This window comes from Aristolochia californica, unplaced genomic scaffold (assembly GCF_029961685.1).
Source record: "Aristolochia californica isolate CCGP_79_NKW_82.1479 unplaced genomic scaffold, dmAriCali1.0.hap1 SCAF_14, whole genome shotgun sequence".
Classification (NCBI taxonomy): Eukaryota; Viridiplantae; Streptophyta; class Magnoliopsida; order Piperales; family Aristolochiaceae; genus Aristolochia; species Aristolochia californica.
The window spans coordinates 1,202,976-1,230,194 of record NW_027181815.1 but is presented as its reverse complement, the minus strand read 5'-3'; the positions used below and the strand labels follow the sequence as shown (position 1 = coordinate 1,230,194).

Below are 27,219 nucleotides of genomic sequence, written 5' to 3'. Positions count from 1 at the left end.
ATGCCCCTCTTTGCTTCAGGCTCTGTAAAAACGGAGAAAGAAGTCTTCCGCAACATCAGAGGGCGTCCATATGATCAGAGAGAAGGGAAAAATTAACTGTAATTTTTTATATATAAATACGGATGTAAATGTATGAAACCGAGAGAAGAAAATAAGACTTTAACGAAAAACCTACAAATAATTTATATTACACACTATATCAGGCTAAAAACCTAGTCATCATCCTCAGGTTCGGTAGAGAAGTCTGGCTCTTCAGGCTTCTGTAACTTGGGCATACCATCATTCTTAATCTTCTGTGCTCCTCTCCTTGTATTAGCAGCAAATCTTGATGCCAATATTGTCACTCCAAGATTCTGTCTGACCTGAAAAGGGTTAAAAGGAGCAGCTTCGTTACCCTCCTCTTCTTGACCTGTCTCATCAGCCACATGTTCATCGGAGGCATAATAGAAAGACTCCTGCATACTAAGCTCCTTGGCCATCATTTTTCTTCTCTTGAGCCTTCGCCAAGCAACTTGTATGAAACAAGCAGCCCAAGTCCTCCAGTGGTGTGAATAATAACGGAAAGTGTGTTGAAGCTTTTTACTGTGTAGCCGCCTAAATTGGTTAGCCACAAACTTCAGATCTTCGGCCCGTAAAGCAAAAGCTTCCACTTCGGTCAGGGCTCTTACTGTCCTTGTCGAAGAGGGTAAGTTGAGTGTGGACTTTGGAAGCAAGGCCCATGCAAGAAGCTCTTCACCACAAAAATCGCCAGGCCTGAGGGTTATAGAATTGAAGAAACCAGTCCGGCCTCCATTGGTAGTTGAACTCTCCAAACGACCACGAATAATAAAGAGCATCTCTGTAACAGGGTCCCCCTCACGCACTATGTAGGCATCCTCAGTGCTTAAGGAGGAGACTAAGCGCTCACATATAGCATCAAGAAGCTGATCATCCATTTGTGAGAAGAAAGGAACCTGCAATTTTAGCATGCAAGAAGCAAATTCCTCATCAAAATGTCAAAGCTTGACCATTTCATAAAACATTATATCAACAGCAGTTTTGTCACACGATACCCACTCAAGAAGGGACTTGCACTTCGGCAATAAAAATCACCAAATTTGTGAATCAACAATTACAACATGCAGTAAGTCACTTCTTCATTTCAAATGGAACAGTTATTCATTTACCTGATTAATTGCATGTACACAGGTGCACAGGTAAATAAATCCATGTAAATAAAACTTGATAGACCGCTTGTGAAACAGTAAAATAAATTAAAAAAACCTCAAAGATAACAACAAGAACCATAAAAACCTATAAGGATGTTAAATAAACACACACCTAAGTCCTTATAGCCTATTATAGGTTAGCATTTGTAAGAAGTAAGCTATCCACAGCAATGGATGAGTTCATGGAAGGACTGAAATTACAGAAGTAGCCCTTTTCATATAAAGGAAGTCAGGTAATCGGTTACTAAATATCCTTTCCCTATATCTATTCTGCTTAATAATTTGCATATGTGTGACAAGTAATTTTCACCACAAATACTCACATGGATAAGAATTTTTGTTCCATTACCATTTTTAGAACAGGGGTAACATTCAACCCTATACATTAGAAAAGGTTTCAATGCGTACTTAACAACTTTGTCCAAGATTGACGTCAAATACTTACTCGTCGAACAAGGTCCAAGCATAAGTGACATTGAATATCTCTTCGAAGATCAGTAGGTAAGGCACGAAGAATAGATTCTTCATCTACCCCTCGTGTTGCAAGCCACTTGTATTGGACAAAGCGACGGACCCGTTCTCTCAAATCTTGGGGAAGTTGACGGTGTCTCATCCACTCTTGAGTGTCTCGCCGTTTAAGTCTCCACTCTTCCAGCCGAACAGTGATGGATTGCAAATATGTCTGCATAAAAGTGGGGAGACTTTACATAAAATCCAAAAAAGTGGATGAGTATAAATATAACACAAGAGACACAGGAGTATTAGGTTCGATGAATCTTCAAAAAGAGAACCTTTTTCATTAAAAGGCCTGTGTTGTGAGTTCGAAACAATTAATTTTTGCTTGCCTATCATGAGATTGCCCAGGAATTATCCATCAAAATTCAGTTCAATTCTAATGAGAGAAATTTCCTTCAAGTTTTAGCAAATATATAGCAATGTCATAACTGTTTTTTGTCATCTTCTTTCCATATAATATCAATAAATTTTAAACCAAAAAATATAGCATAAAAAACATAAGAATCAAATTGATGAACAGTCATCAATACCAATATATTACAGACCAACATGAGCAAACCAGAATATATTCAATCCAATCTGGTTCATCCATCAGCAGACTCAGATATGTTCACATTCTAATGGTGGATATGGGCCTATTCACCCAAGTAAACACATTTAACATCATGGACTATAAAATGATAAAAACAGTTCCATCCAACAGAGTAGCCCTTTGCTTGTTCTTTTCTAAACAATTGAGAAAAAACGATTTTAGTAAGAGAAACAGCTGGGCATTAACATTACAATTGAAAAAAGTGTGAAATATTAAGAGTTTAGAGAGAGAAATTGAGAGAGACAAAACAGGAGAAAGATATGTGAGAAACGACAGTTCTGAAAAACTCTCATGCGGACTATTTTAGTTAATTGCTAAGGGATTCTACAAGAGATTGAAATTTATCATCCAATTACTACAAACAAAATAAATATTTGAAAGCAGAAATGTTGCTAAATTTCTAGACGATTTGGGCTTAGAGTGTAATGCAGTTCAAGCTCAAATTCTTAAAGCAACCGATGTACCATCCCGCACCAAGGTATTTAATCATGTTATTCAAGCTGAAGTGGTAGTTGTCCCATCCAAAAAAATACAGAGATGGCTGCTCTTCTTTTTCATCAAGCACAACAGTGCTCAGAAACCACCAATAGGTGTGGACAAGGTGATCATGATTGAGGTAGAGATGTCTCTAGCATGACAAAGGTTAGGGAGAAGGTAGTTGAGAGAAACAATGTGCTAATTGTGGGTGTACCAATCACTACCTAGACAAATGCCGGGACAAGTATGGTAAGCTTTCTTGTGTCGGCCCAGGTGGGCTAATGCAAGTGTCACAGAAGATGGGAAAGCCTCGACTACTTGAACAATTGGCATTCTTCCTGGTGTACATGACGAGCTTCAATAATTAGCTCAGCCCAGTTAGCAGCTACGTTCCTACTACCCAACTACTATGGTTAGTTCAAGTACATTTGCATTCCATATGGGTCTAGTTTCTCCTTTGGTTATTGATTTTGATGCATCAACGCACACGTTAGGTATGTCTTATCCCTAGAATTTGTTTTATTCGTTCCTAAATTCCCAATTAATTGATTGTAAGAGGGTCCCTAGATTTTTTCCCTACTTATTGTGTCTTTTAGGACATTCAGATGAGGAAGAGGATTGGTTTAGGGCATAAGATTGGAGGCCTCTAATACTTGGAAAGTTCCATAAATTCGTCTCCCTCAACACCCTGGATAGCTGAATCTTTCTTCCAGTGGCACTTGAGGCTAAGACATCCATCTCTAGAGAAGCTCAGACAATTGTCTCCAGAGTTACCTTACACATTGTCTTCTCAATGTGATTTGTGTCAGTTGGGGAAGCACCACAGAGCTAGTTTTTCTTCTTATCCACAACATTGTCCGAGTTTATTTGAGATAGTTCATTAAGATGAATGGGGTTCCATATTGGATTCCCAGTTTTTAGGTTATCAATATCCAATTCTCTTTATTGATGGTTATAGTAGGTCTACAAGGGTGTATCAATTTTAGAACAAGTCTGAAGTTTTAATGCATTTCTCAACTTTTATAATGAAATAAAGAATTGGTTAGGTACTTCAATTTGTGCCTTGCGAACTGATAATGGGTTTAAGTTCATGAACAATAAGTTTGTTTCTTTTTCTACTGCTTATGGTGTTCTTCACCAATCCTCATGTATGTATACACCTCAACAAAATGGTGTCACTCAAAGAAAGAATCACCACTTACATTTGCAAGCGTTATTATGATCCAAATGAAGGTTCCTAAACATTAATGAGGCAATACTTTTCTTTTTTTTTTTTTTTTGAAAAGGAAAAAAGACTTTAATAATGAAAATGAGGCAATACTTTTCTCACAACGCGTTTGTTCTAGTCTCTCCTACTTATGCAATGCATTCCTCGTCTACTGCTCCTTAAGTAAGTGTCCTTTCACAAAGGTGTTCATGCTTGTAACCGAAAAGGTACCAGATATTCGATCTCCAAATTTATGTCATTTGATCACTTGTTGAAGTCCTCTAAATCCTTTGCATCATCTTTATCCCGTTGCTCAATTCTTTCTGTGCAAGAAGTTTTGTTCCCACTTCTTTGGAAACATGCCATGGATACTAAGGTCAAAGCTTTAACTGATAGAAGAACATGGACTTTATGCAAGCCACCATCGGATGTAACCATAGAATGTTGTTGTTGGTTGTAGACAATGAAATATAAAGCCAATGGTTCCATTGAGAAGTATAGGGCCAAACTTGTGGCCAAAGGGTGCACACAAACTTATGAGGTGGATGTCTTTGAGAATGTCTCTCATTGCGCAGTTATCTTATGTTTGTATTTTGATGTCTATTGCAGTTAATCAGGGTTGACCATTATATCAATTGGACATAAAAAATGTCTTCTTGTATGGAGATCTAGCTAAAAAGGTATAAATAGAACAACCTCTAGGGCATATTGCTCAAGGGGAGACAGGAAAGTATACAGGTTACATAAAAATATCTACAATCTAAAAAAGAGTCATAAATAAGTTCAGCCGGGTTGTGATGTCCTTGGCCTTTCAAAAGAGTTATTTTGATCACTCTTTATTTGTGTTGTAGCGGTTCTCTGAAATTGTGGTTTTGATTGTATACGTTGATGACATAGTTCTATCTAGCAATGATAAAAATGGCATTAACGAGGTGAAAAGGCACTAAAGCACCATTTTCAAACCAAGGATCTAGGAACACTTAAATATTTTCTTGGGATTAAAGTAGTGAGAAACAAAGCAAGGATATTCTAACCCAAAGAAAGTATGTAACTAATATGCTACATGAATATGAGTTGTTACAAACTAAACTTGTGGAGACTATAGAGGTTAATCATAAACTTCATGAGGAGGACAGTGACAACCTCAGAGATAAGATCGTGTATAGGAGGCTGGTAGGCAAACATATTTATGCTATAGTAACCAAGCCTGATATAGCTTTTGCAATGACCATGGTTAGCCAGTTTATGGAAAACCCAAAAACAATTCATTTAAAAGCTGCCTTGAATATGAGCCGCATAATCATCTGTAAATTACAAGGTATTCAAACACTGACTAAGCTGAGTCCAAATTGGATAGAAAATAAACTTTTGAATATCCTGTTATGTTGGAGGTAACTTAGTTAGTTGGCAGATCAAGAAGCAGAATGTAATTGTTTGTTCAAGTGCAAAGATTGAGTATAGAGCGATGGCACAAACAGTCACTGAACTTCGGTAAGTTAGTTAACAAGCGAGGGTTCTAGATATATATGCTCCAAACTTGAGGGGGATTGTTAAAGTTATTAGTATCAAAAGTAATTTGGTCAATTTACATACATGTATTCTTCCTCTAGGAATAGGATAGTGTTTACTCAGTTACGGTGGATGTTAAAGTAAATTTTCAGATTTATGTCTTATACTCTAGGAGATACAAGTAGGTTAACCTAGAGGGGCATTCCTGTCATTGTATACATTAGTCACTTAAGTGACCTATTTAATGAAAGGAGGAGGTCAAGATCCTCCTTGAGATCAAATCTGCACACTGCAACACTTTTGCATCTTCTTATGTCTCTAGTTTTTTCATTCTTCTTCTTTATTTCACCTCTTTTTGTTATTTTTAAAACATCATAACTCTGGATTCACTGCTAGCACTGATGAGCTGAGATTATTTTAGTGCATGGTTAAACCAGAAGCCCTTGCTGTTTATAGTATGAGGATTCTCAAGAATAAACCTTCCCTAGTTAAGATATCATATAAGGCTCAACAATTGACTCGAGGGGTTTGCTCTTAACAGAGCTGCCTCTGATAACAGAATCAAGACCTTCCATCCGCGAGTATTAATGTAAAAGAAGAGCCTATATTTTATCTTTAAAAATATTTTAGGCTACTTATTGAGGGCAAGGAACTACTTCAAGTTGACAATAACCACAGTCATTCATTAAATGGCAGCAGAACTCTTGTGAACTTATTAAGATATAACAAAACCAGATTTTTATCCTCTATCAAGATATATCTGAAACTATAATGAAAACACTAGGACAAGGGTACAGAAAATACCTGCATATTCCCAATAAGATGTGCAAATAAAACTAGACCCAGAATGGCAATGAGTATGGCAAACAGTGTCTCCCCAATGAATGTGCTTGTCTCCAAAGTTTGCCCATATGAACTGAGGAGAAACAGAAACAAAATGACTACATAAAACATGCAAATGGATTGGTTCGCTTTAACAGGTTTTAGAAACAGTTGGATCAGAGATTTAAATAAAATAAAATACGATAGAGAGAGAGTGTGTGGTGTTAGGGGTACAAACTTCTGTAAAGGAGAAGGAAGTACTGGCCCAAAAAAAAAAAAAAACAACAAAAACTATTCAATCGCTTAGAAATGGGGATGCAGTTCCAATCAATATTATGCAGCCAAAACCAATCATATGCTAACTGTTAATAGGGAATCTATTATCATCATCGAAGTTTTCAAAAAAAATCTATTATCATCATAACTATAGAAGCCCTATTCCAAGTATGCTGGGATAATTAATCCTTTCTCTCATTTTAAAATCTAGAAAATGCTCTGTCATTGCACTAGGCTGACTGGCCTAAAAATTTTCCTCATTATTCCATTTCATTTTTAGCCTGCCTCCACTACCCGTTGATCCATCAACCAAAACCAATAAAACCCTTCTTACTAATGCACTATTGGCTTGCATCAAACATGTTCAAAACATCTCAATAGCTCTCTGATTTTTCTCATTTCTCGGGACCATCATAACATTTCCAGAACATTTATTTCCATACAAAATTTACTGACATTAAGGGCATAATATGAAATTTACCATGCAATATAAGATTAAAAATATTGTTGCATCAGACTATATTGCATAACAGCAATTATTTTTAGGGGTGTCAATTTTATTCAATTACCCAATTTTTCGTCTGCCATCTATTAAACACAACAGGAACGAAATAAAAAATCTTACCCATAACAATTTTACCCGTTTACCATTTATTAAATGGAACTGAAACACATAAAAACTATTGTATACCCGTTTATTGTAGCATCTTTATATACCTATGTAGGGGACCTTGTTATGTATGTTGCTGTATGACTTTCTACTGTCTTCAGATATTATAAACATGTTGTTATGTTTTTTTTTTCTAATTTCTAAGAATTTTATACCTTTTTTTATTAATTTTTACTATTTTTCGTTTACTACCCATTTAGCCGGTTGTTAACCGGGTAAATAAATGGGACAGAAATGCCTTAAAAAATAACAGGACAGAATAGATATGGAATACAGAAATGGTATATAGAATAGCCTTGTCCATTTCATCCAAGTACCATTTACACTCCTAATCATTTTGCAAATGTGCTGTCGAAGGAACTAGATAACACAAGTTCATAAACCAGATAGATATCAGGTTTGATGCTGTTGGAGGTTGAAAAGGGAATCCTTGTCCAGTCTTATTTTATCTTTCATGACATAAGTACGAGGTTTTTTAACAGGTGCATAACGACCATTGTTTTTTTTTTAATGAACGATGAGGAATGGGAGACCCACCCTGTTTTATTGTCATAAAACTGTATTTCTGGAGTTAATCATCTTCTTATTTTCTCTCTTCTCTATCTCTGGTTTACTGATTAATCTGAGCATTCCAGAGATGCATGTCAACCAACAGATGTATTTCAATATTTGAAAACAGTATGAAATAAAGTAAACGGTGAATCCCATGCCTCACAGATGCCTATTTCTAGGAAAAGTTATGAACATTCCACAGAACTGTCATTATATTGGATCAAGAAAGACATGCTATTTCTAGGAAAAGTTATGAACATTCCGCAGAATTGTCATTATATTGGATCAAGAAAGACAAAGTAAACCACATGGGAAAAAGGCATACCTTAGATTTTGCAGGCCCCACCACAAACAATAGAAATATTTTTTGTGAAACTCTGATGAGACAACGTTATTTTTCAATGCAGCTTCAAATATGCCATAATTGAAGCTGACATTTTGGTCATTAGGATTACAATGAATGAACACAAGGGTCTTGTTTGCCCAACGCTGTCGAACCTCATCTTTTGACTTGTCGCAGTCCAAAAACTCGGGCCTGCATTTGATAAATGTGGCAGGCTCATGTTTGCATTCTCGCTTCCAGCAGGCAGTATGTCGTTCAATTGACAGAAGATACCAACATGCGCCCAAAACCTACATAGATAATGGGTATCTATATGCATATTAAAAGTATAGGAAAAAGACCAAATATTTTTTATTACAAAGTTACGAATCAGCAGGCTATCAAGTTCAAGTGTATAAACCAAATATATTCATAGACATGACAAAAAATCTTGTGTCCATGATACTTGGAGAATTCCATTTGGACATTGCAGGGGGGCCATTTGATTTATGATGAGCTACAGGGTTGTTGTGACCATTCAATTTGTCTTTTTATGTGAGAAATACTGCAACTCATACAAGATTGTGCATCACAAATTTTCTGTTTATGAGATTAAAGCTAGCGACTTTTTTTCAGAAAATGAACTAAAAAAAAAAGTAAATAACTTTCTATCAACTATAAAATTAAATGTAAAGTACAAACTAATATCAGTGTTTCTGACTCAGAAGACAAAAAGACTCATTTTTGCTCTTTTCACAATGATAGGAATAGTTTATGTTGAAGAAGTAGGTTTGATATTTTTTTTTAAATGAAAATAGGTTTGATAGTTGACAGCTTCCATGGCATTCCTGTATCCTACGGTATTGACAGGATTGGTTGTATTCATGAAAGTGAATCTACTGTTTCCTGCTCCAGACTGCCAATGTTTTATCTACTTGTGGTTGAGCTGACAGCACTTCTCCAAGAAATCAAGTTCTACATGAGCAACCATTGTCACCATTCTCACGGGAACAATCATGTAGTACTAGATACCCTTTCGCATGTTAAAACTACTGTTTTGAGACAAATTTTAGTGAGGCAAAGGAATGTACAAATGGCACCCCAAAAGGATGGCGCTTATGATCAAGTTACAAGCAGTAACAGCTCAATACTTGAAAGAAAATATATTTACATAAACAAAGGAAAAAAAGCACCTAATGCTCCAGCTGATGAACAATTCAAGTCCTGTCTAGGTCAGGTTTTCAGCAATGAGTTTGCTAATCTTGGTTTGTGAATCAGAAGTTAATGAGGGTATTGGCAATGTCAAAAATTTCCTCCACCAATGACAAAAGCCTCCAAGGGGTTCCATATTTCAAAACTAATGGTTAAATTTCGTAAAAATATTAAATGAAGAGAAATATGAGTCCTACTTACATGGCTAGCCAGCATATAAAGAAGCAAATTGTACGCAGCACCTGCCCATGCAGTCCTTGTAACAACTCCATTTGCTTTGATAATTTGAGACATTAATGGGAAAATAAGATATAATCTGGGTATGTACTGTAGCAGAACAATCAGAGCAAGGGCATTGTTGGTATAATCTGCATGGGTGCTTCTAACTGTTGGTATGATAAACCAGATGACAATCTGCATATAAAGTTCTTCATAGTTAACCAACACTCTCTTCTCATACAGAACAACACATACAGAATACTGACTACATCACAAATAAATTATAGAAACTAAGAGAGTCTGGTCAGGGATTCCACAGATTCATACTCACTGCTCAGAGATATGAAACTCATGATAGTGATGCCATATTTGTGTAACTTAAAAAGAGGAAGCATGAAAAACATTCAATACTGAATACACTAAGCGCAAGGTCAATATAAACAATGAATGATACAAAACTGTACATTACGTGGTTACAATGTGGTTATCTGTGTGAGATAGACAGAGAATCAGAATAACTTTCATCAGAAAACAAAGATGCAAGAAAGATTTAAGTATATGCCTGAATCTCCCTGGTGGACCATTGTCAACCAACTTGTTTCACATAATTTTCAGCACCACGAAAGCAGATAAGATTTGTCCCTCAGAAGCAGAGAGCAATTTCAGACCATAAAGCTGCTTTTACTAAGGAACTGTAAAGGTACTATTTATATCGAAACTTTCACAGATAGACAACAATCTAAATAGACAAAGTCCAATGTCAGTAATTTGAGATTTGAGTAACCAATTTGTATGTTGGTCAAACAAAATTACAAGAAGAACCTGACATTAACTGCGCCAGAAGAAACTCAGCTATTAATAAGCTGCAGGTACCAAACATAGGAAGGAGATTTTGTCAGATTGACAACCAACACAAAACTTTGGTCAATCATTAGAATATAAACCTGTAAGTACAACTGCCTGAAACTATTAAATCACTGCCGGATTCATGTGACTGACAATATGGATTTTATCCAGTAAAGGGTTCCCATTGCAGCAGTGAGTGGAAGAGGAAAACAGGGTCATGTACCGAATGATAATAATGATGGAGAGGACTCATTTGAGATTGATACTTAGTCTGACCAGAAGATGCAAGCATAACTGGTAGTGTAAAGACAAGCCAATTATCATTTTAAGGTCTCTTAATGCTCCTAGAAATAAGTAGCTTTTAGACAAGAAACTGCCACTTTCAGCAATTCCTTTTAAAATGCTTTTCAAGACAAGAGTTGGATTTTCTTTTTATCGTATTACTTAATATTGAACAAAAAATTCAAGTTATTTTTCCTTTTAGGACACCAGAGCAAGCTTTTTTGTCTTTATTACTGTCTTAAACCCAAGCATTCCCTGCCAAAGCTTGCATCCATTCTATTCCAGACTCCAATAGAAGCTGTCTCTGCACCTGATTACTATCTGGTGATTCTTTTCTTGCAACCTCCCTTGCAAAAAGTTTCGCCCTTTTTTTAAGTGAGAATTCATTAAGACAAAAGCAAATACCAGAGCCACAAAAAACAAAAACCGGAGATAAGGATCCTAAAGCTAAAAAAGAAGAAGCATAAAACATAATAAAAAACAGAGAATGCACAATAGGCTTACAGAAACCCACCCTTACAAAGTCAACCCTCACCCTACAAGCTAGGGAGAGGGTGAAGGAAAAAACATGTGCAAGGTGAGAGCAGGGATGGGTTTTCTTCAGCCAACTCCCAGTCTTATTACCACATTATCCTTCATATCCCTTCACAAGACATAGCTATTCATAGTTCAAAGAGAGAGAAATAGAGAGAGTTTGAGGAAAAGAAAAAAATTCGGCAAACATCTCTGAAACACTTATGCGCTTCTATTTTAAAGAAAAGACTAACATAATTTAAAAAAAAAAAACTAAATTAAACAAGGGTTTTTGAAAGAAGGTCGGAATGGGTCATTGGCCGTTGGCCATTGCTGGATGGGCCAGGAAAAGTTGGAAGGGGAGGAAGGGTGGAAAAGGTGAAGCGGGATTGGAACTCCAATCCTATCATGGGTTTCCGTCGTTAAGTTGTGGAGCCTAATTAACACCTTACCCTCTGGCGCGGACTGACCTTCATGGTAAAGTCCCTGTGGAGGTTGGAAGGGGGGCGGGGAACCCCGGGCAGGTCCACAATATATTGATTTTTGGGGATTTTACACTTGTAATCCAGTTGCCCTAATTTTTCTTTACATATGGGAGCACCGTTGGTAGGGTTTTATCATCTTGACGATCATTAATCATCCGAGGAGCATTAGTTGCGGCCGATAGAGGTTAGAGAAAAACAACACCTGTAAGTGTGTGCGATCTCTTTTGTAAACTATTTCATCTTCATAGTGGATTACTACAGCGGCGGAAGACAAAACATAGTCTCACTATATAAATATTGTTTGTTCTCATGTTTGTTTTTCTTTTCTTCCGCGATTATTATTATTGCTCTCGTTAGGTTGGAATTAGGGCGTCTAATTCCTAACATCCCCATGAGTGGGTTTTGGGTTAAACTTATGGGGCGGAATCGGGTTTTTTGGAACCCACCTCGAACTCAAACCCTACCCAACTCATGAGCACCCATATTAGAAAAATCCAAGCTTTGGGGTATTACTACAATATTGCCCCAATCTTTCGAGTAATGACATAGGTTTAAAGATAAAAAAAAGGGGTAAGTGAGGTATTTAGAGGAAACCATTTGTCCAATAAGCCACAATTATTCAAATGCACTTTATCTTTACCAAAATAACACTTTTTAAAAAATAAGTGCAAATATTTTTTAAGCAAGGGCATTATGAAAGAGCAGGCAAGGACAAGGCATGGATATATGGGGCAAGAATTTTAGTAGTAGGGTGAGATTTGGGTTTCCAAAAATCTAACCTCACCTAGATTAGTAGCCAATCCCTACTCTGGGAAGCTTGGGTATGTGCAGAGGGAGCAAATACCCAATAACAAGGTGTTTGAATGGAGTTTAACCACCGTTGCATAATGGGCAAACTTAAAGCACCATAGGGACAATAATGGATGGGACATGTTTCAAGATAATAACACAAATAGGAAGGTCTTAACAACCCAATCAATAAAGGAATCGGACAAAAACTCCTAAAAGTGCAATAAGCTCTAAAGTGAGAGAATCCACTTAAGAGGATATCAACAATTCTTTAACATATGGTGCCATCTTAAGGCTGTCAATTATTTATAGAAGTCAACAACATCCAAATATTTTGACTTAACTTTTCTCTTTTTTTGGACAAATGTCTAAAGATTTCTTATCCCATATATAACAGCCAAGAAAGAGAACCATCTTCTAAAAAATCGTGATATCAAAAAAATGTAAAAGACACTAAGATTTCAACTCCTTCACACTCAGCATTCAATATTCATTTGAAGCAACTCCTGCATCCTTTCCAGTGTCAACCAATGCAAGCAAAACTCACCCAGAGTCTAAAAGAGTCTACCCTAGAACTGTAGGAGTATATTTGAAGAACATCTCCTACATGAAGACTCTGCAGTCATGCAATCTTTCCTGTCAGCCTATTAAAAAGAAATAATCCCAGTGGCCAGTGCTCCCAAATTTGGAGTTTCACATGGAATTCATTAAGGATAGATTTTTCACAATTATTCTATTGGGCTTTGCACTTAAAGATACAAAGATCAAATTTCTATCTGCTAGAACGGATTCAGTAATTAGTCAAGACTCAAACAGTGAGATAATTCTAACTGTCACAAAAGTTGGCAAAATTCAGAGAAAGCTTGCTGCATTTCTTCTGTGTGAACACGGAACTGAAACTCTCCAGAATGTTTCTATTAATAGTAAGTTCTCCAGATGTTTCTATTAAAAGTAAGCTCTCCAGATGTCTCTATCCATAGTATAGAATGTTTTACTTATCATCATATTGGTATATTATAAAGACCAAGTGACTTGAAAAGAGCTATTTCGAAACTCAACGAGTTGAATTCACCATTGTATGAAAGCCAATTAATTACCTAATTACCTGAGGAAGAGGCAAAGTAGCAGTCAAATCTATAAAAAAATCCGACTTCAGATATTTCCTAGCAATTTTCTTCGGATCCATCACTAGCTCACCCCTGCCAAACACCCGTGAGCTTGGAGCTACATAGGCCGTCCGAAACTTGATCCCCATATGCAGCACATAGAAGAGGTCGGCGATAGTCCGGAAACAAGTGACAACAATTCCCAAATTCAAGTCCATTTTCATGCACATACCGGAACCCACAGATGGCAGGTAGAAGTACAAGGGGTCAACGAAAAGAGCCACCAAACAGGATATAAGAAAGACCCGATTCCACTGTAATACAAGGTCGCTGCCGGGATCAAGAATCCGCTTGCTCCAAGGTTCATGGTCTTCTGCAAAAACCTTTGACTGGCCCAGCTTGGCGTTGCTGCCGGCTTTCAGCAAGTGACCGGAAAGCTGGTAATTGGGTAACGATTTCGTGATAGGCGGCGCGGGTGTCGGGGAGTCATCTTTCTCCCAAGGGAGTACATGATTGAACCTAAATGGAGCACCTAAAATTTTAGAGAAAAAAAGAAGAAGAGAAAATAGCAGACAACCAAGCATAAACTGCAAAACGAGAAGTAGCTCAGCAATTACCTGACAAGCTTCGATTTCTTCAAGTCCATATCGAGCCGCGATGATTCTAACGCATTGTGAGAAACCAAAACAAAGGACCTTTAGCACCGAAAAAATAAGAAAAGAGAGCAAAAGCTAGGGCCTGCGGAAGCATTGCCAAGCTCCGTCGAACAGGTTGATCAAGAAAAAGGAGAGAATAAAGACCGGAAAGACTTTATTTCACGTACAGATTTTATGTGTTTGAAGCTATGGAAGAGAGAGGGTAATCTCGCCAAGACTCCCTTCTAGTGGAGAAGAAATTAATGGCGTCGTTGAATGTAAAGATGGAATTGAAATCGGAGGGGACGGCGAGTCTCAGTCGAGTTGACGAAACTGTCGTTAGTCTTTACTGTTATAACACCGTCGTTGTAAGAACGCACAGTGGAAGAGAGAGAGACTCAATCGAAAAAAGTGACCCACAGTTAAAACGTGCTGTCCATCTAATTTCTGGACTCTTAAAGGTAGGCCCACGGACCCACGGTGGCCCACAGTAATCCTGTCTTTTTGGAGCAGCCGCCGCAAACTTGGAATGTAAGAAAATAGCACAACACCCATTTGTTATCTTTTGTTAGAAAAGATAAAAAATCAACAGTGAACATTCCATATATTCACGGCCGAACGATTTAAGATAAATTTTATGTGTTTTGCTGTAATATAAATATGTAAATACAGGTAATGCAAATGCCTTAAAAGCTTCAATTAAATCATGCAATCAACTTACTGAAGAATCTATAAAGATCTCTCTTCAGACGCACAGAATTCCATGACGGAGAAGATGAGAAAATTTTTGTTAAGAAAATAGTTCCATAAACACAACAAACATATTAGAAGAATTCTCTAGCAAACCATGACACCCAGATTTTTTGCGAGTCTATAATCTTTTTGTAAAATCTCTTTTTTTTATTCTAACGATTTCAATTTCATACAAGAGATTACAGCTGATTTCAACTGGTCTCTCAGGTCATCTACGAAGCCGTTGTACAACTAACTTCTTCCTCTGTTTTTATAGATCTGGAAGATCACTCTAAAGAAAAAAATCTTCCTCTAAAGGAACTCACGCCAACAAACCCCTTCGAGTTGGTACATATAAATCTCTAATATCCCAATTGCCAAGTGAATTACAAAAATTCTTGCCACGTACTGCTCTTGTGTATGTTTGCAACCTGGTCTCGAGGAATCAAATTATTTTGGTTTCAAAGGTTTTTCTCCATAATCAGATATAGCCTAAACCATATATCCAGGTCCGAACGACGAAAATCTATTTCAAACCAGAGGCCTTAGAAATTATTGTAGATATTTTAAAAGATAGTTTCTCCCTGGGGCATCACCGAACATAAAAGTTTTTTCTCCTGCAATCATTACCGAACTGCTATTCCCGCCCTAAAACCATGTAAACTTTTTGTAAAATCTTTTTTTTTTATTCCAATAATTTCATACAAATACATTATATTTATATACAAAGACATTACAATTTATTTCAACTAGTGGAGAAGCCTTTGTTACTGATTTCTTCCTCTGTTTTTATGGATCCGGAAGACCTCCGAAGAAGACGAAGTCCTCTGGAGGAACTCCCGACCTTATTACGTTACCAGATTTCAATTTAAATGCACTTTGCGACGCTCTGAGAGAACGAATTTCATCTTAGTGGAATTGAACCACTTTCAACGACTGTTTCAACTTTCAAAAAAAACATCCTTAAACATTACGCCAGCCTCGTTAAAGACAGCGAGGAGCTCCGCCCGATAAGCATGAAACAAATTCAATTAAACGTACTCACGTTAGGAGACATTGGATGGGACAAACAATGTGAAAACACCCTATTCAATCTCACAGCCGCATCAATCCTGCATTCCATGGAAAAGGAAAATAACAAGAACCAAATATAGAAAAATCACATATATCATCACACCAGGCAGGGTAAATAAGACTTCAAAAATACTTAACAAGTAGTAATTACAAGTGTAAGATCACCAAAACTCACGGATCTCACTCCGCCCAAAAGCTGTAACCAAAAGTAATGCGACAAAAACCAGGTTGATAATTTAAGGTTGCTAGTGTATAAGCATAATAGATCTAACGACAACACACCCAACCAACGGTAAGCAATCAAGCATGGAGGCTAACTGACACTTGTACTAAGCACAATCAGGCATAATCTCAAAGAAACAATACTGTGAACCTTACCGTGGCCACTACTCTCAAATACTTACAATCAGAAAGTTTTCACACAAGGAAGCCCAGGAGAAACTTTTAACTCGGTCTTCAAAGAAAATGGAGGTCCCTCACTGTAGCATCTTACACCATAAAGACCGGATCACAGAGTAGTTTACATGCTCGTGATCGGAGTGCTTGATTTGTAGAAACTTTCGAGTTGCCTCCTCGGAACACCAGCAGCTCACAAACTGCTGATAATCGTACGCCAAGATGCGACTGGATCAAATATCAATTGAGCAAGCAGAACAAAAAGGTAGCTGCTTCTCACAGGGGAACCAAAAGGTCGCTGCTTCTCAATTGAGCCACATGCTTGCTGTACGCACCCAAAGCTAGATTGACTAGTCACTTCCACTAGTGAAACCGCGCTACTAATACACTGGAGCAAACACTTCTTGCACACATCGTGTACGTGAAGTACCAAGAGATACCCCAGGCTAGATTACCTTCAGTAACATCAATTATGGAAACATGGTAACCAACATTGATCTGGTCACAAGTCTGAACTCAGAAACGCTACAATGACAATAGAATTCAATAAATCTACCTAGGACAACTTACCATTCGATGAGATCGACAAAATAGGTACCACACTAGGCTACATTTCCACAATATAGATGTTGTAACGAGCAATCAGCAATTTGTAGTTCAAAAGAACTACAATGTCAAAACCCCGACTCCTAATCATGAATACACTAATCACCTTAGACAAAGAGTCTTCTTTCTTTCAAACCTCTCCATGATGTAGATCCCTCCGGCTACAGCAAATAATCTGTGGTCTCATTTAGAAGCTTTTTCAATCAAAAGCCTTCTATAGATCTACAGCCTTAATCATTATTTCAGAAAGGGATTGAAATACCTGCCTTGCATCACAAGCAGCTCCTCAATCTTAGTTTAGTTTTAAAGCAATGCCCCTTTAGCGGCATGGAGGAGGTGGTGCCTTCACAGCCGGAAGAAGTCACGCAGACAAGCATATATATAGCAAAGAAGGTTGACAACCCAAGACCATCAATTTCATTTGATGACAGATAAGGTGAGGAACAAAACCATGTGAGGCGAGAAACAACACCACGATGGGCGAGCGAGCAAATAACGAAACCACATGGTGCAGAAGCACGAAACCGAAGTAGTACGATGAAGCAGCAAGTAGTCTACCGAGTCGTTTAAGTAGTGTAGTGGAACCACGCCTCCTCAACACAAGACAAAAAAAAGGTACAGATCTCAGTGAGATTTTCCCATCTAATATTTTTCTTCAAAGACCCATTCTTATATAATGAATACCAGAAATATGTTATTGCAACAACAAAAAGCAATACTGTATATCTATTATAACTGATAAGTATAGCAGTAAGAAGTAAGAAACTTATCAAAATGTGAGCAGTTGAGGCAGAGCGTGTAGCTAACTAAAATCACTGTTCACTGTTCACTGTTCCAAGAGTTCCACTTCTCTAATGTTACTCCACCTCCGTACAGACAAAGCCATCATCTCTCACAAAATTTCAGCTTCTGCTTCGACGGCGATCGCGGGTAGAGTTTCTGGGGACAACACCAACATATCATATAGCACTTGTTAAAAACATAGCGAACCCAAGCAAAACAAAAATCTACTAAGCAAATACAAACTTACCCGTTGGCATAAGGAGAGTCATCACGTCCACGGTGATAACCAGGTGACCTACTATAACTGCGACCACGAGGTCGAGGTGACGAACTTCTGCGTCTGGGTGAATGACCATTTGGACTGTAGCTCCTGCACCATTATATTATTGAGCTATTCAGAAAGAAGAAACCAAATAAAAAAAATTATATTTGTTGGGAAAAGATCCGTTTGCCAGAACAGATAGTTTATATTTTCCCAGAACAGTGAGTTTTTCATCTCGCACACTTTTGGATACTCACAGACGGTACCAAACGACACTTACTTTCCCATCTATTGTTTTCTTGCCTATTTCATGCTACTCTTTAACATATTATACATGTCACCACGTCACCTAGAACATTTTTATACTTTCTGATTAATTCGGCACTTTTCATTGCAACCAAGAAGGTTTTAGCCTATAGACTACATACCATTGCCTAGGAGTAGTTAGTACAGCAAGACAATCTTACAACTTCCATTAAGTTTTCCTGAACCTATGAAGTACACCACTTTCAATGGACAGAAGAAATTATATAGCTTGCTATAATATGAATGACAAATTTCACTTACCTACGACCGTAGCTGGGGCTCTTACGATACCTAGGAGGTGTGCGACTTCGACGTCTTCCGCTACCCAAGCCACCAGAGCCAATACGTAAGCGACACTCCCGAGCAAAGTGACCTGGCTCCCCACACTCATAACATTTCATATCTGAACCCCCTGAACGTCCACGGCCACCACCACCACGACCACCACCACCTCTGGAGTTGTGAGAGAGCTCCACCCTCCATCCATTTTTACCTAATAATAGAGATCATTATCACATAATACAGTACAAGATTTTATTTATAGCTTCAGATAACTAGCACGCTAATCAATAAAGAATTAGCCCAGAATAACTACTGTTTTTTTTTTTTTTATGTGTCAACCCACATACACAGGTGAGTCTTCTGAAGATTGCACACTAGAAACAACCCGATGTGGCAATTGAGCCAAAGGCCCAATGCACAAAGATTACCAAGTAATGGATATTAAAATAAAGCATTCAAATGCACATAATCATACAGTTGGCAAAGACATTACACAAAAAAATTTAAATCATGTATTTTTTTAAAATAGATTTATCCAACAATAAAATAATAAATTCTCACTTTATATTCAATTTCTTTGGATGCAAAAAATTCAAGATCATAAACAACCACAAATTTCCAGTGCTGACCCACATAAAAGGTTCATAAATCAATAAACTTTTTCTTGAAATATTTGTATGAAACAGAAAAATCATAGAAGCCAAAAAATACACACATGAACCAAATATAGTTATCAGGGACCGTGTGAAACCTGACACACTGTCCTCCAATATTATAAGCCACTATCAACTTATACACATCATATTAACCTTTGCAAATCCAAAAATTCAGGCAATAAAGCAAATAGTACTAAACATAACAAAATAAAGCATTTAAGGGACCACAACACTTGGTGCAAATATAATGCATAAAATCACCCATATAGAATGTTGAAACATTTAAAGATCAAGTACATACCATCCAATTCACGAATTGCATCCAGAGCATCTCTAGAATCATCAAAATCAATAAAAGCATAGCCGGGTGGCTTTCGAGCAACCCATACACTGCATAGCACAAGCAAAACCAACCAATTGCATCAATACCATATTCAAGAAGTTAGATCTACCCTATTTTATAATGCATCACCCTGTCCTTCTCTAAATCTAATGCCAAGTTACTCATATGTGAACTAAAATATCTAAAAAACAATGTTGCCAGTTCAAGAACAAGGTGAAGGGAACCACAACATCAACTACAATAAGTGTCCAAATAAGTGGCAATTGCATCAGAACAATAATAAAAAAAACACAGTAATATTCATCATAAAAAACATTGCTACAGATAACATGCACCCACCCCCCCCCCCCCAAAAAAAATAATAATAATAAATATATATATATATATATACATCAAACACTAACATGCATATATAGTTATATAAACACATTTATGAGAAGAAGCAGTTCAGGTGACTATAATTCTAATGGCTAATAAAATGACGTGCTAGACATTATGAGTGAATAAAAGAATTTTTGCATATAGAATACCTACTGTCTATCTAATAAGGAACTTGAATAAAAAGGAGGATTACTGAGAGATGTGGCTTCAAGAGCATCGTTCGAAATGCAAGCAGGAATGAGACCAAGAAAGCAAAAATTAAAGTCAACTTAGGCACACTGGAATGAATAAAAGTCATATCAGACCAATCCCCAATTTTAGCTGTTTGCGATTTCCAAAGACACATATAGCTGAGCCTGAAAGAAGTATGAACCTCTTATTCTTTTCAACATCTTCCATGTCAGGTTTTATTTGTCTCCAAGCAAACAGTTGTTTATAGAGCGGGATTCATGCATGCTTGCTAAATAAACAACACAGAAACAAAGATGATGAATATCTCAAGCAAGAAACCTTCCGTCTCCTCGGGAACATAAAATCTTATTATAACGACCTACTGACTGTCAAGGAAGGGTAGCAATCTCCATCGAAGCAAGCGAAAATGAAAAATAATGAAAAAAAGAAAAACTAAAAAATTATTTTTAAATGAATAAAAAATAAGTATCAACAACTCATACAACTATAATAGCATCCAAAAGTACAATAGTTCACACAAACAGACGTGTTAACAGTAGATACACACTCTTTACAAGCATTTACCTTCGGAGAACCCCATAAACCCGAAATTCATCTTCTAGATCTCGCTCGGTTACCCGAGGGTCCAGGTTTCCAACGTAAACACGAGACATTGGTAGAAGTTAAACCTACAAAATATGCACGTTTAGAAAGTAGAAACAATTATAAAACAACAACAAGTAACACATTGCGGGCAACTAAGCCTTCGTCAGAATATTTCGCAAGAAAACACTTTCTACAATGCCTCGCAGCTATTACGGCCACAAAAAATGCTTTGATGTCACGGGGAATTCAAGTGCAATGCGCAGAAGACCAGATAAAATTGAAAGCCAATGTCGGCTCAGATCGCTAAAAAGAAGAAGGAAAACAGAGGAGATGAGAAGAAAAGCCAACAAGGATATGAACTCTGGTTCCACAAAAAAAGAAAGACTGACCATACACAAGAGCAACAGCCATCACAACGAAATCTACTTATTTCTTACAATAAAACCTTCACCTTGATCTCTTAAAATTAATACGTAAACACGGGAAACAAATTCTTGCAGATCACTGCTTGAAGTTTCTGAAGATCAAACGAATCAACGATAGAAAAGAAATATATGGATAATTTTGAAGCAGATCAACCTTGTCTGGAAATCTCCGGAGAGACTAGGATATTGTAGTCTGAACTGAAAAAATATCGGTAAAAATAACTCTTCGCAAGGGGAGATTGGTTACCTTAACTTGATAAATAGATGGAAGAGGAAGAAAGGAAAACCGCTGTGAAACCCTAGCTATCGCCTTCCTTTATCAACTAATGTCGTACACGTTGTTGTTGACTTTATATGGGAGGCAGAGGTTTCTTACATGCGTCGCGAGTGTAGAGATAATTGAGCCTCGATGACGTCTTGGCTGAAGCGACGCAATTTAAAGACCAGGTTTAGCCCAATGACATGAATTAGGCCCATTTTCATTTGGCCCAACGCCCAACCTTAGTTTTCCTTTGATATGGGTAATTCAAATCATAGGGAGGGATTCGGTTCTTTTGTTTTGGCCGAATCATTTCTCACTCGCCCCGAGTCCGGTCAGCAGACCAGCAAATCCCAATCTGACTCGGTCAATCCAACTCGGATTTTCATATCCGAGACGAGTCCCGAATTCAAGTACGAAAACCCTCTTCCCTATTTCCTTTTTACTTTTTCCTGTTTTCGTCTTGCATGATCTAAGAACTGAGTTGTAGTGGTTGAATCGGTTGTGAGTCGGAGACATATGCTCGACGCAAGTGTTCGCCACGATCTAAAATCGTTACAAAACCTTCAGGTAGTTGAAACGATGCTGGCGATTCCCGTCAGGTCTCCATTAACGGTTCCTAGAGTCCACTCCCACGAACTCCATGTCTCTTCTCTTCGAACAGGGATTCGCAAGAGGTAAGCAACATGATCATCCTCATTATTCCGTCTCTTAGCTTTTTGAATTCGTCTGTTTTTGTACCTTGCCCAGGTCAGTGTTTATTCACGGCAAAGTTGCCAAGGAGCTTCCGAGGAAAAGCATTTGGAGGAGAAATCAGGGGTATTGGTAGTAGCGGAAACGATCAATTATCGCCTTGGGATGAAAACCCGTACGAATTGTTGCCGGGAGGGAGGAAAGCCTATCTGGACGAACAAGATATCGTGACGCTATTAGATCCGCCCAAAGAGCTGATTCCCTTGGAACCAGCTTCCTATAATCCTGCAGTCTATCTTTGGTTGGCCTTTCTTTTCTGTTCACCACATTATGGTTTTTTTTTTTCTTTTTCTGATTGGCTGTGAATGCGGAAGCCACTAGATGACCAGTCTGAAAAGATTAGTTTAAACATTGCAGTGACGCCTTAAAACTCTGCCTTCACTTCTAGACAATGTAGATATATAATTTGAAAGGGTGTGTTTTACCTTCAGCTGGTGCCGGGACCGTGGGAGGATACGTTTAGTTGAACGTGGGACTTTTTCAGATGAACTGAATACAGAATATCAAGAGTATTGTTGAATTTGAAGTTCCAGGAGATATTCATGAAGAAACTCTTGTTGAATTTGAAGTTCCAAGAGATATTCATGAAGAAACTCTTGGGTATAGTAACAGATGATTTTGTCAGTTTAATTTGTAAAGTTGATTTGCTCTATGGTATAAATCATTTTCCGTTGGTTGCTCGTCTATTTTATCTCAAACATGATGTCTAGATGGACTGCAGTACCAAATATTTAATGCAATTTGGTCAAATCACCAGGAAGAAGATTGAAGATATTCCAGAAGAAAGGTGTCACCGATTACTCTACTTGCTAAAACCAAGGTAGTTTGATCTCCATCTCTTAAGTCGAAAAGATCTTATTTGCACTGTCTTAAAAATTGCTAAGGCAATATCAGCCTAGCTGATTTGTCCATAATTAAGTTGTTTAGTAGTTAGCAGGGACAATTGACCTACCTGCTTGAGCCGATGGAGATGCCTCATGGAGTTTTATGGAGGTTGCTTTTCCAAGCATGAGCTACAAATATGTTTTACAGATGTCATATATGAATTGTTTGTTCATTATGTAATACAAACCAGGCTTGTAACAATATGTGGGAAATGGCTGGACTTCACTATGGGGATGCTAAGTTAGTCAACAAAAGCTCATCCAACCTTTTATCAAAGGAAGAGAGCTTGCTGACTCTTGAACTTTGGAGTTGCAGTATGAGTGGAGGTATTTTTCTTCTTTTTTTTTTTGCCTAATTATGTCAAAAACTTAATCATGCTCACACCGTTTCTTTTTGCGAGTCATTGGTAAATGCCTTCTGCTTACCATAGAGAGAAAGCATCACTCTGGTAGCATCATATAATCTTTTTTAGCAGAAATTCATTGGTCTATAGGTTCCATAAAAAATAAAATAAAAAATTATCAGTCACAAATATGTGGACCTGTCTACACAGATTCTGCACCCCCATTTTGCTCTATCATTTCAGTGTTCCACATAGCAAACATTATAGTATAAATTTTAGAGGACCTTTTCTTCTCATATCATTGTATTTACTACATATGTGTATCTGGCCCCTGCCTATTGCTTGGGTAAATAAATTCAAAAAGGCGATTTTTATATTCATATGAATTTCATGAAAGCCAACTGTTTGATTTTTTATTTTGTTTCTGCCACATCGCATTACAACCATGTTGATAACACTTCTAGCTGACGCTGACAACTTCTCCTTGTCTCAGGCAGTATTTTGTAGCCAGGATGGCAAAAATTATGGAAGAATGTTCCTTGGTAATTTGACATACAGTTTTATTTACTCATTATTTGATACGATTCTAAAATGCAGTAGTTCTAGGACTTCTAAACCTCTTTCAAGTATGAGTTTTTTAAAATAATTATTGGTGGGTTTCTAGTAAGAGTTCCTTAAGTTCTCAGCTAAGTTAGAACCTGTCAGCTTACCCTCTTGATGCAGCCATTTCTATTAAGATGGGCAACTTTTTGGTTCCTGAATCAAATTGACCTAGTGTTGATGAATGTATGTCTAGTCATCTTATTCATTAGCTGATGACATCTGTTCTGATATGGTATGCTTATTTTCTGAAAATTTGTGTTTTATGAAATCCAGACTTCTGTCTATATGATTGAAACACTAGATTCTAGTAGTTAAGGTCATTTGGGTTTTAATTGGAACCATTATCCTTCTGACAAAGATCAAAGGGCATAAAAGCAAAGAGTGGCATTTCTCTAAAAGGTTAATTGGAAAATATTAGTCTCGTTGGCTGAAAAAATTAGTCTGGGGCCCATCCTCTTTTTTTCTTAATTTCATCAGATTGTTGTTCACAGACATATCAAACTCCACATGGAGCTTTTGCTACCAGAAACAGTGGACGAGAATTAGGCAAGATATAAGACAAGTCATTGGGTCGGTATTTTCTGCTTTTGCTTTCAAATACTAACCGTTCTTGTAAATGCTTTTGAATGAAGTTGCTATTGAGTTACTTGGGTTAACAAAAGGACTCGTTGGGAGAAAACAGGAAGAAGAAGAAGTTATGAACTTATGTCCTAACCCTTCCCTTGAAGTTCAATTTATTACTTAATGAAACTACAATATTACAATTATGCTCTTGGAACTTAAACTAATTACATTAATGTCATCTCTATGAGATGACTTTTTATTTACCATACTGCCATCACTATGTGGGCCTATGGGACTTGAGCCCATCTTCTACATCTCTTGGATGTCTGGGCCTTCCTTGGTCTTATGGGCTTGGGCCCATCTTCCAACATTTACCTTTGCCGTTTTTATATCTTTTTGTCCATATTACAATTTTCTTTTATATCCTTAGCATTTAGATGCACTAACTCATGGTTGTAATTGCAATATGCTGTAAAAAAAATTGTATTATGCTTTCGAAGTTCAAACTTTGTTTTTTCTATTCAAATGTTCTTGAATATAATTGCTCCCTGGTGGACAATTTCTCTTAAGAATTACAAGTTCCAGGAGTCCATTATATTTTACGGTGACTGAACTTAAAGAAGTTATGTCTACAGAACAGCCTTGTCACCTAGCAAATGAGTTTGGAGACGGGCTTTTAGACCTTTGTGACTACCCAGAAGGCTTCCCCAAACCAAGTACGTAAATTTTAGATATTTTATACCATTTATTTTTTTTCTGAATCAAGGACCCTTGGAGGGTCTTCAAAAGAGGACCTCTGTGAAGGTGCTCCTTCATTATCATTAGGTTTGTCGCTGCTTGTTTTTTGACTTTTTGTACTTGCACAATAAGTTGTCCTAAACTTGAGATGCCTATCAAATTCTGTGGCTACCAATTCACAAGTTCCTGTTTGAAGAACTGGGAACAATAGAACATAGCAAAATTTATTTTCCAATAAGAGGCCAGACTTCAAGAACAACATTCCTGCTTGAAGGAACACAAACAGGAGAACATCGATGTCACTGTACACACGTTCTCCTATACGTCTCCAGACGGAACTGAAGTATAAACAAATCCTATATTTGCCATCTTTTCCTCTTCTAGCTTTTGTACTTCATCCTTCTTACACTCATGGTAGAATACGGTGGCAATAATAAAGGTAAAGAACTTCAGTAGAACAATCAAGCAAAGTCCCACAATAGAAGAAACAGACCTTCCTGTAGAATTCTTTAATACAGTCACCCTGAAGCCACAGAGGAGAACAATGGCTGAACCTGCAATGAAGAGAAGAAACTTGAGCAGAAATCCTTGAACCTTTCTCCCCTTAATGAGGTCTTCTGCTCTCGCAATCGCCTTCATCCCACGACAATCCTCTTCCATCACTGAGACTACCAGAGCCAACGTCCAAACTGCAGCCAAGTACACAAAAACAAAGATAGCAAGCAGGCAGACCGTCATGAAGAGGACTGGCAGTAATCGACCGTCGGTGGTTGCTCCGACGATGCCAAGCAGGAGTAAGGTGAGAACACCGTAAGCAATGGCTATGAGGAAGATATAGAACCAAGTCACTAGCGGTTTCTTCCATGTTCCTTTCATCCTCAGAAGCAACTCCATGAGTGAGAATTTTCTCTTGGTGTAACCTATGGTTGATGCAGAAACTGCAGCTACCAGTGAAAATAAGGCCAAAGTAATCACTACCAGAAGGAAGATGGTTTCCAGTCCCAGCACTACTCGAGAGTCATGTTTGAGCTCATCGAGTATCTCGGCCCTGAGGGGGGAATCAACTGGGTGCTTTTCCAGAAGAGCCAACTTGGAATAGAAATCTTCTGCTAATGGTGTGAAGATCGGTGTGAAGATCAGTTTTTTAGCTTTAACAAGGATCTGATATAGAATGATCACAAGAAGGATAATCGAGGTCATAACCTTTCCATTTGCAGCAAGAACACTGAAAGCTTCTCTGAAGATGCCAAACACCCCCAGTGAACGGGGTGATGGTCTGGATGACTTGCCGGAGAGCATCGGAAGCTTAGTCTCCTCTTCCATCGGTACTGGGTTATGCCGTTTCCATCTGGCGTGACGTATTTATAGCAGTAATTAAGATTTTTAAGATTCAAGTTGTTCTTTGGGTCTATCGATTGATTGAAACCAAATCTGTCGTCTGCGATGGAGAAATTTTTTCGATGTGACTCGATTGTGAAATGGTGAAAGGACCGAGATAAAGTATTTGTTGTCTTAGAGACTCCGTAGTCACTGATGTTTCGTTGATTGTCTCATATGCACATAAAAGACGTCTCCCTATAGATCAGAGCTTCATATTCTGGCTCCGGTTGATTAAACTATGTTGAATAACCTCTCTGTTCCACGTTAGTTTCCCTTGTTAGAAATTTATATTGCAAGAAAAATTAGAAATATTTTTCATATGATACACAGATCAAACTCTATTAGTGTAGACGTATTTCAACACTAACACGACCAATATAATTACCCGAAGCTTATCCCCTCCGACAGTCAGAGTAGAACATCACATGAAGAT

The 27,219-nt window shown here is 37.6% G+C and overlaps 3 protein-coding genes across 4 annotated transcripts; all 3 read right to left on the bottom strand.

The window, feature by feature from the left end:
- Positions 1 to 14: 14 nt before the first annotated feature.
- On the bottom strand, positions 15 to 14,581 carry LOC137949525 (cyclic nucleotide-gated ion channel 17-like). Its single transcript, XM_068795588.1, has 7 exons — positions 14,221 to 14,581; positions 13,603 to 14,122; positions 9,565 to 9,777; positions 8,155 to 8,462; positions 6,314 to 6,425; positions 1,654 to 1,890; positions 15 to 953 (listed from the first exon to the last, which is right to left on the bottom strand). The coding sequence occupies exons 1-7, from the start codon at positions 14,247 to 14,249 to the stop codon at positions 213 to 215; spliced, it is 2,160 nt and encodes a 719-aa protein (XP_068651689.1). The 5' UTR covers positions 14,250 to 14,581; the 3' UTR covers positions 15 to 212.
- Positions 14,582 to 17,694: 3,113 nt separating this feature from the next.
- LOC137949993 (serine/arginine-rich splicing factor RSZ21A-like) lies at positions 17,695 to 21,652 on the bottom strand. Of its 2 annotated transcripts, none has more exons than XM_068796306.1 (6): positions 21,509 to 21,652; positions 20,816 to 20,919; positions 19,637 to 19,725; positions 18,659 to 18,890; positions 18,077 to 18,199; positions 17,695 to 17,985 (listed from the first exon to the last, which is right to left on the bottom strand). In XM_068796306.1, exons 2-6 carry the CDS (start codon positions 20,902 to 20,904, stop codon positions 17,949 to 17,951), a joined length of 570 nt encoding a protein of 189 aa, XP_068652407.1. In that variant the 5' UTR covers positions 20,905 to 20,919; positions 21,509 to 21,652; the 3' UTR covers positions 17,695 to 17,948. The 2 variants fall into 2 exon arrangements, with proteins under 2 accessions (XP_068652407.1, XP_068652408.1); XM_068796307.1 differs by lacking the exon at positions 21,509 to 21,652 and adding an exon at positions 21,416 to 21,502.
- Positions 21,653 to 25,724: 4,072 nt separating this feature from the next.
- LOC137950162 (uncharacterized) lies at positions 25,725 to 26,729 on the bottom strand. The gene has a single exon (XM_068796543.1). It carries the CDS (start codon positions 26,727 to 26,729, stop codon positions 25,725 to 25,727), a length of 1,005 nt encoding a protein of 334 aa, XP_068652644.1.
- Positions 26,730 to 27,219: the final 490 nt, after the last annotated feature.

Bases quoted from the DNA above. Each gene is read 5' to 3' on its own strand.
- LOC137949525 (XM_068795588.1), bottom strand. From the start codon at position 14,249: ATGGACTTGAAGAAATCGAAGCTTGTCAG. The intron at 14,123-14,220 runs GTAATTGCTGAG...TGCTCCATTTAG, and splicing joins AAGAAATCGAAGCTTGTCAG to GTTCAATCATGTACTCCCTT. The intron at 954-1,653 runs GTAAGTATTTGA...CTAAAATTGCAG, and splicing joins GCTTGGACCTTGTTCGACGA to GTTCCTTTCTTCTCACAAAT.
- LOC137949993 (XM_068796306.1), bottom strand. From the start codon at position 20,904: ATGTCTCGTGTTTACGTTGGAAACCTGGACCCTCGGGTAACCGAGCGA. The intron at 19,726-20,815 runs GTAAATGCTTGT...TGTGCTATGCAG, and splicing joins GTTTATGGGGTTCTCCGAAG to TGTATGGGTTGCTCGAAAGC. The intron at 17,986-18,076 runs GTAAGTTTGTAT...TGTTGTCCCCAG, and splicing joins GACTCTCCTTATGCCAACGG to AAACTCTACCCGCGATCGCC.
- LOC137950162 (XM_068796543.1), bottom strand. From the start codon at position 26,729: ATGGAAGAGGAGACTAAGCTTCCGATGCTCTCCGGCAAGTCATCCAGA.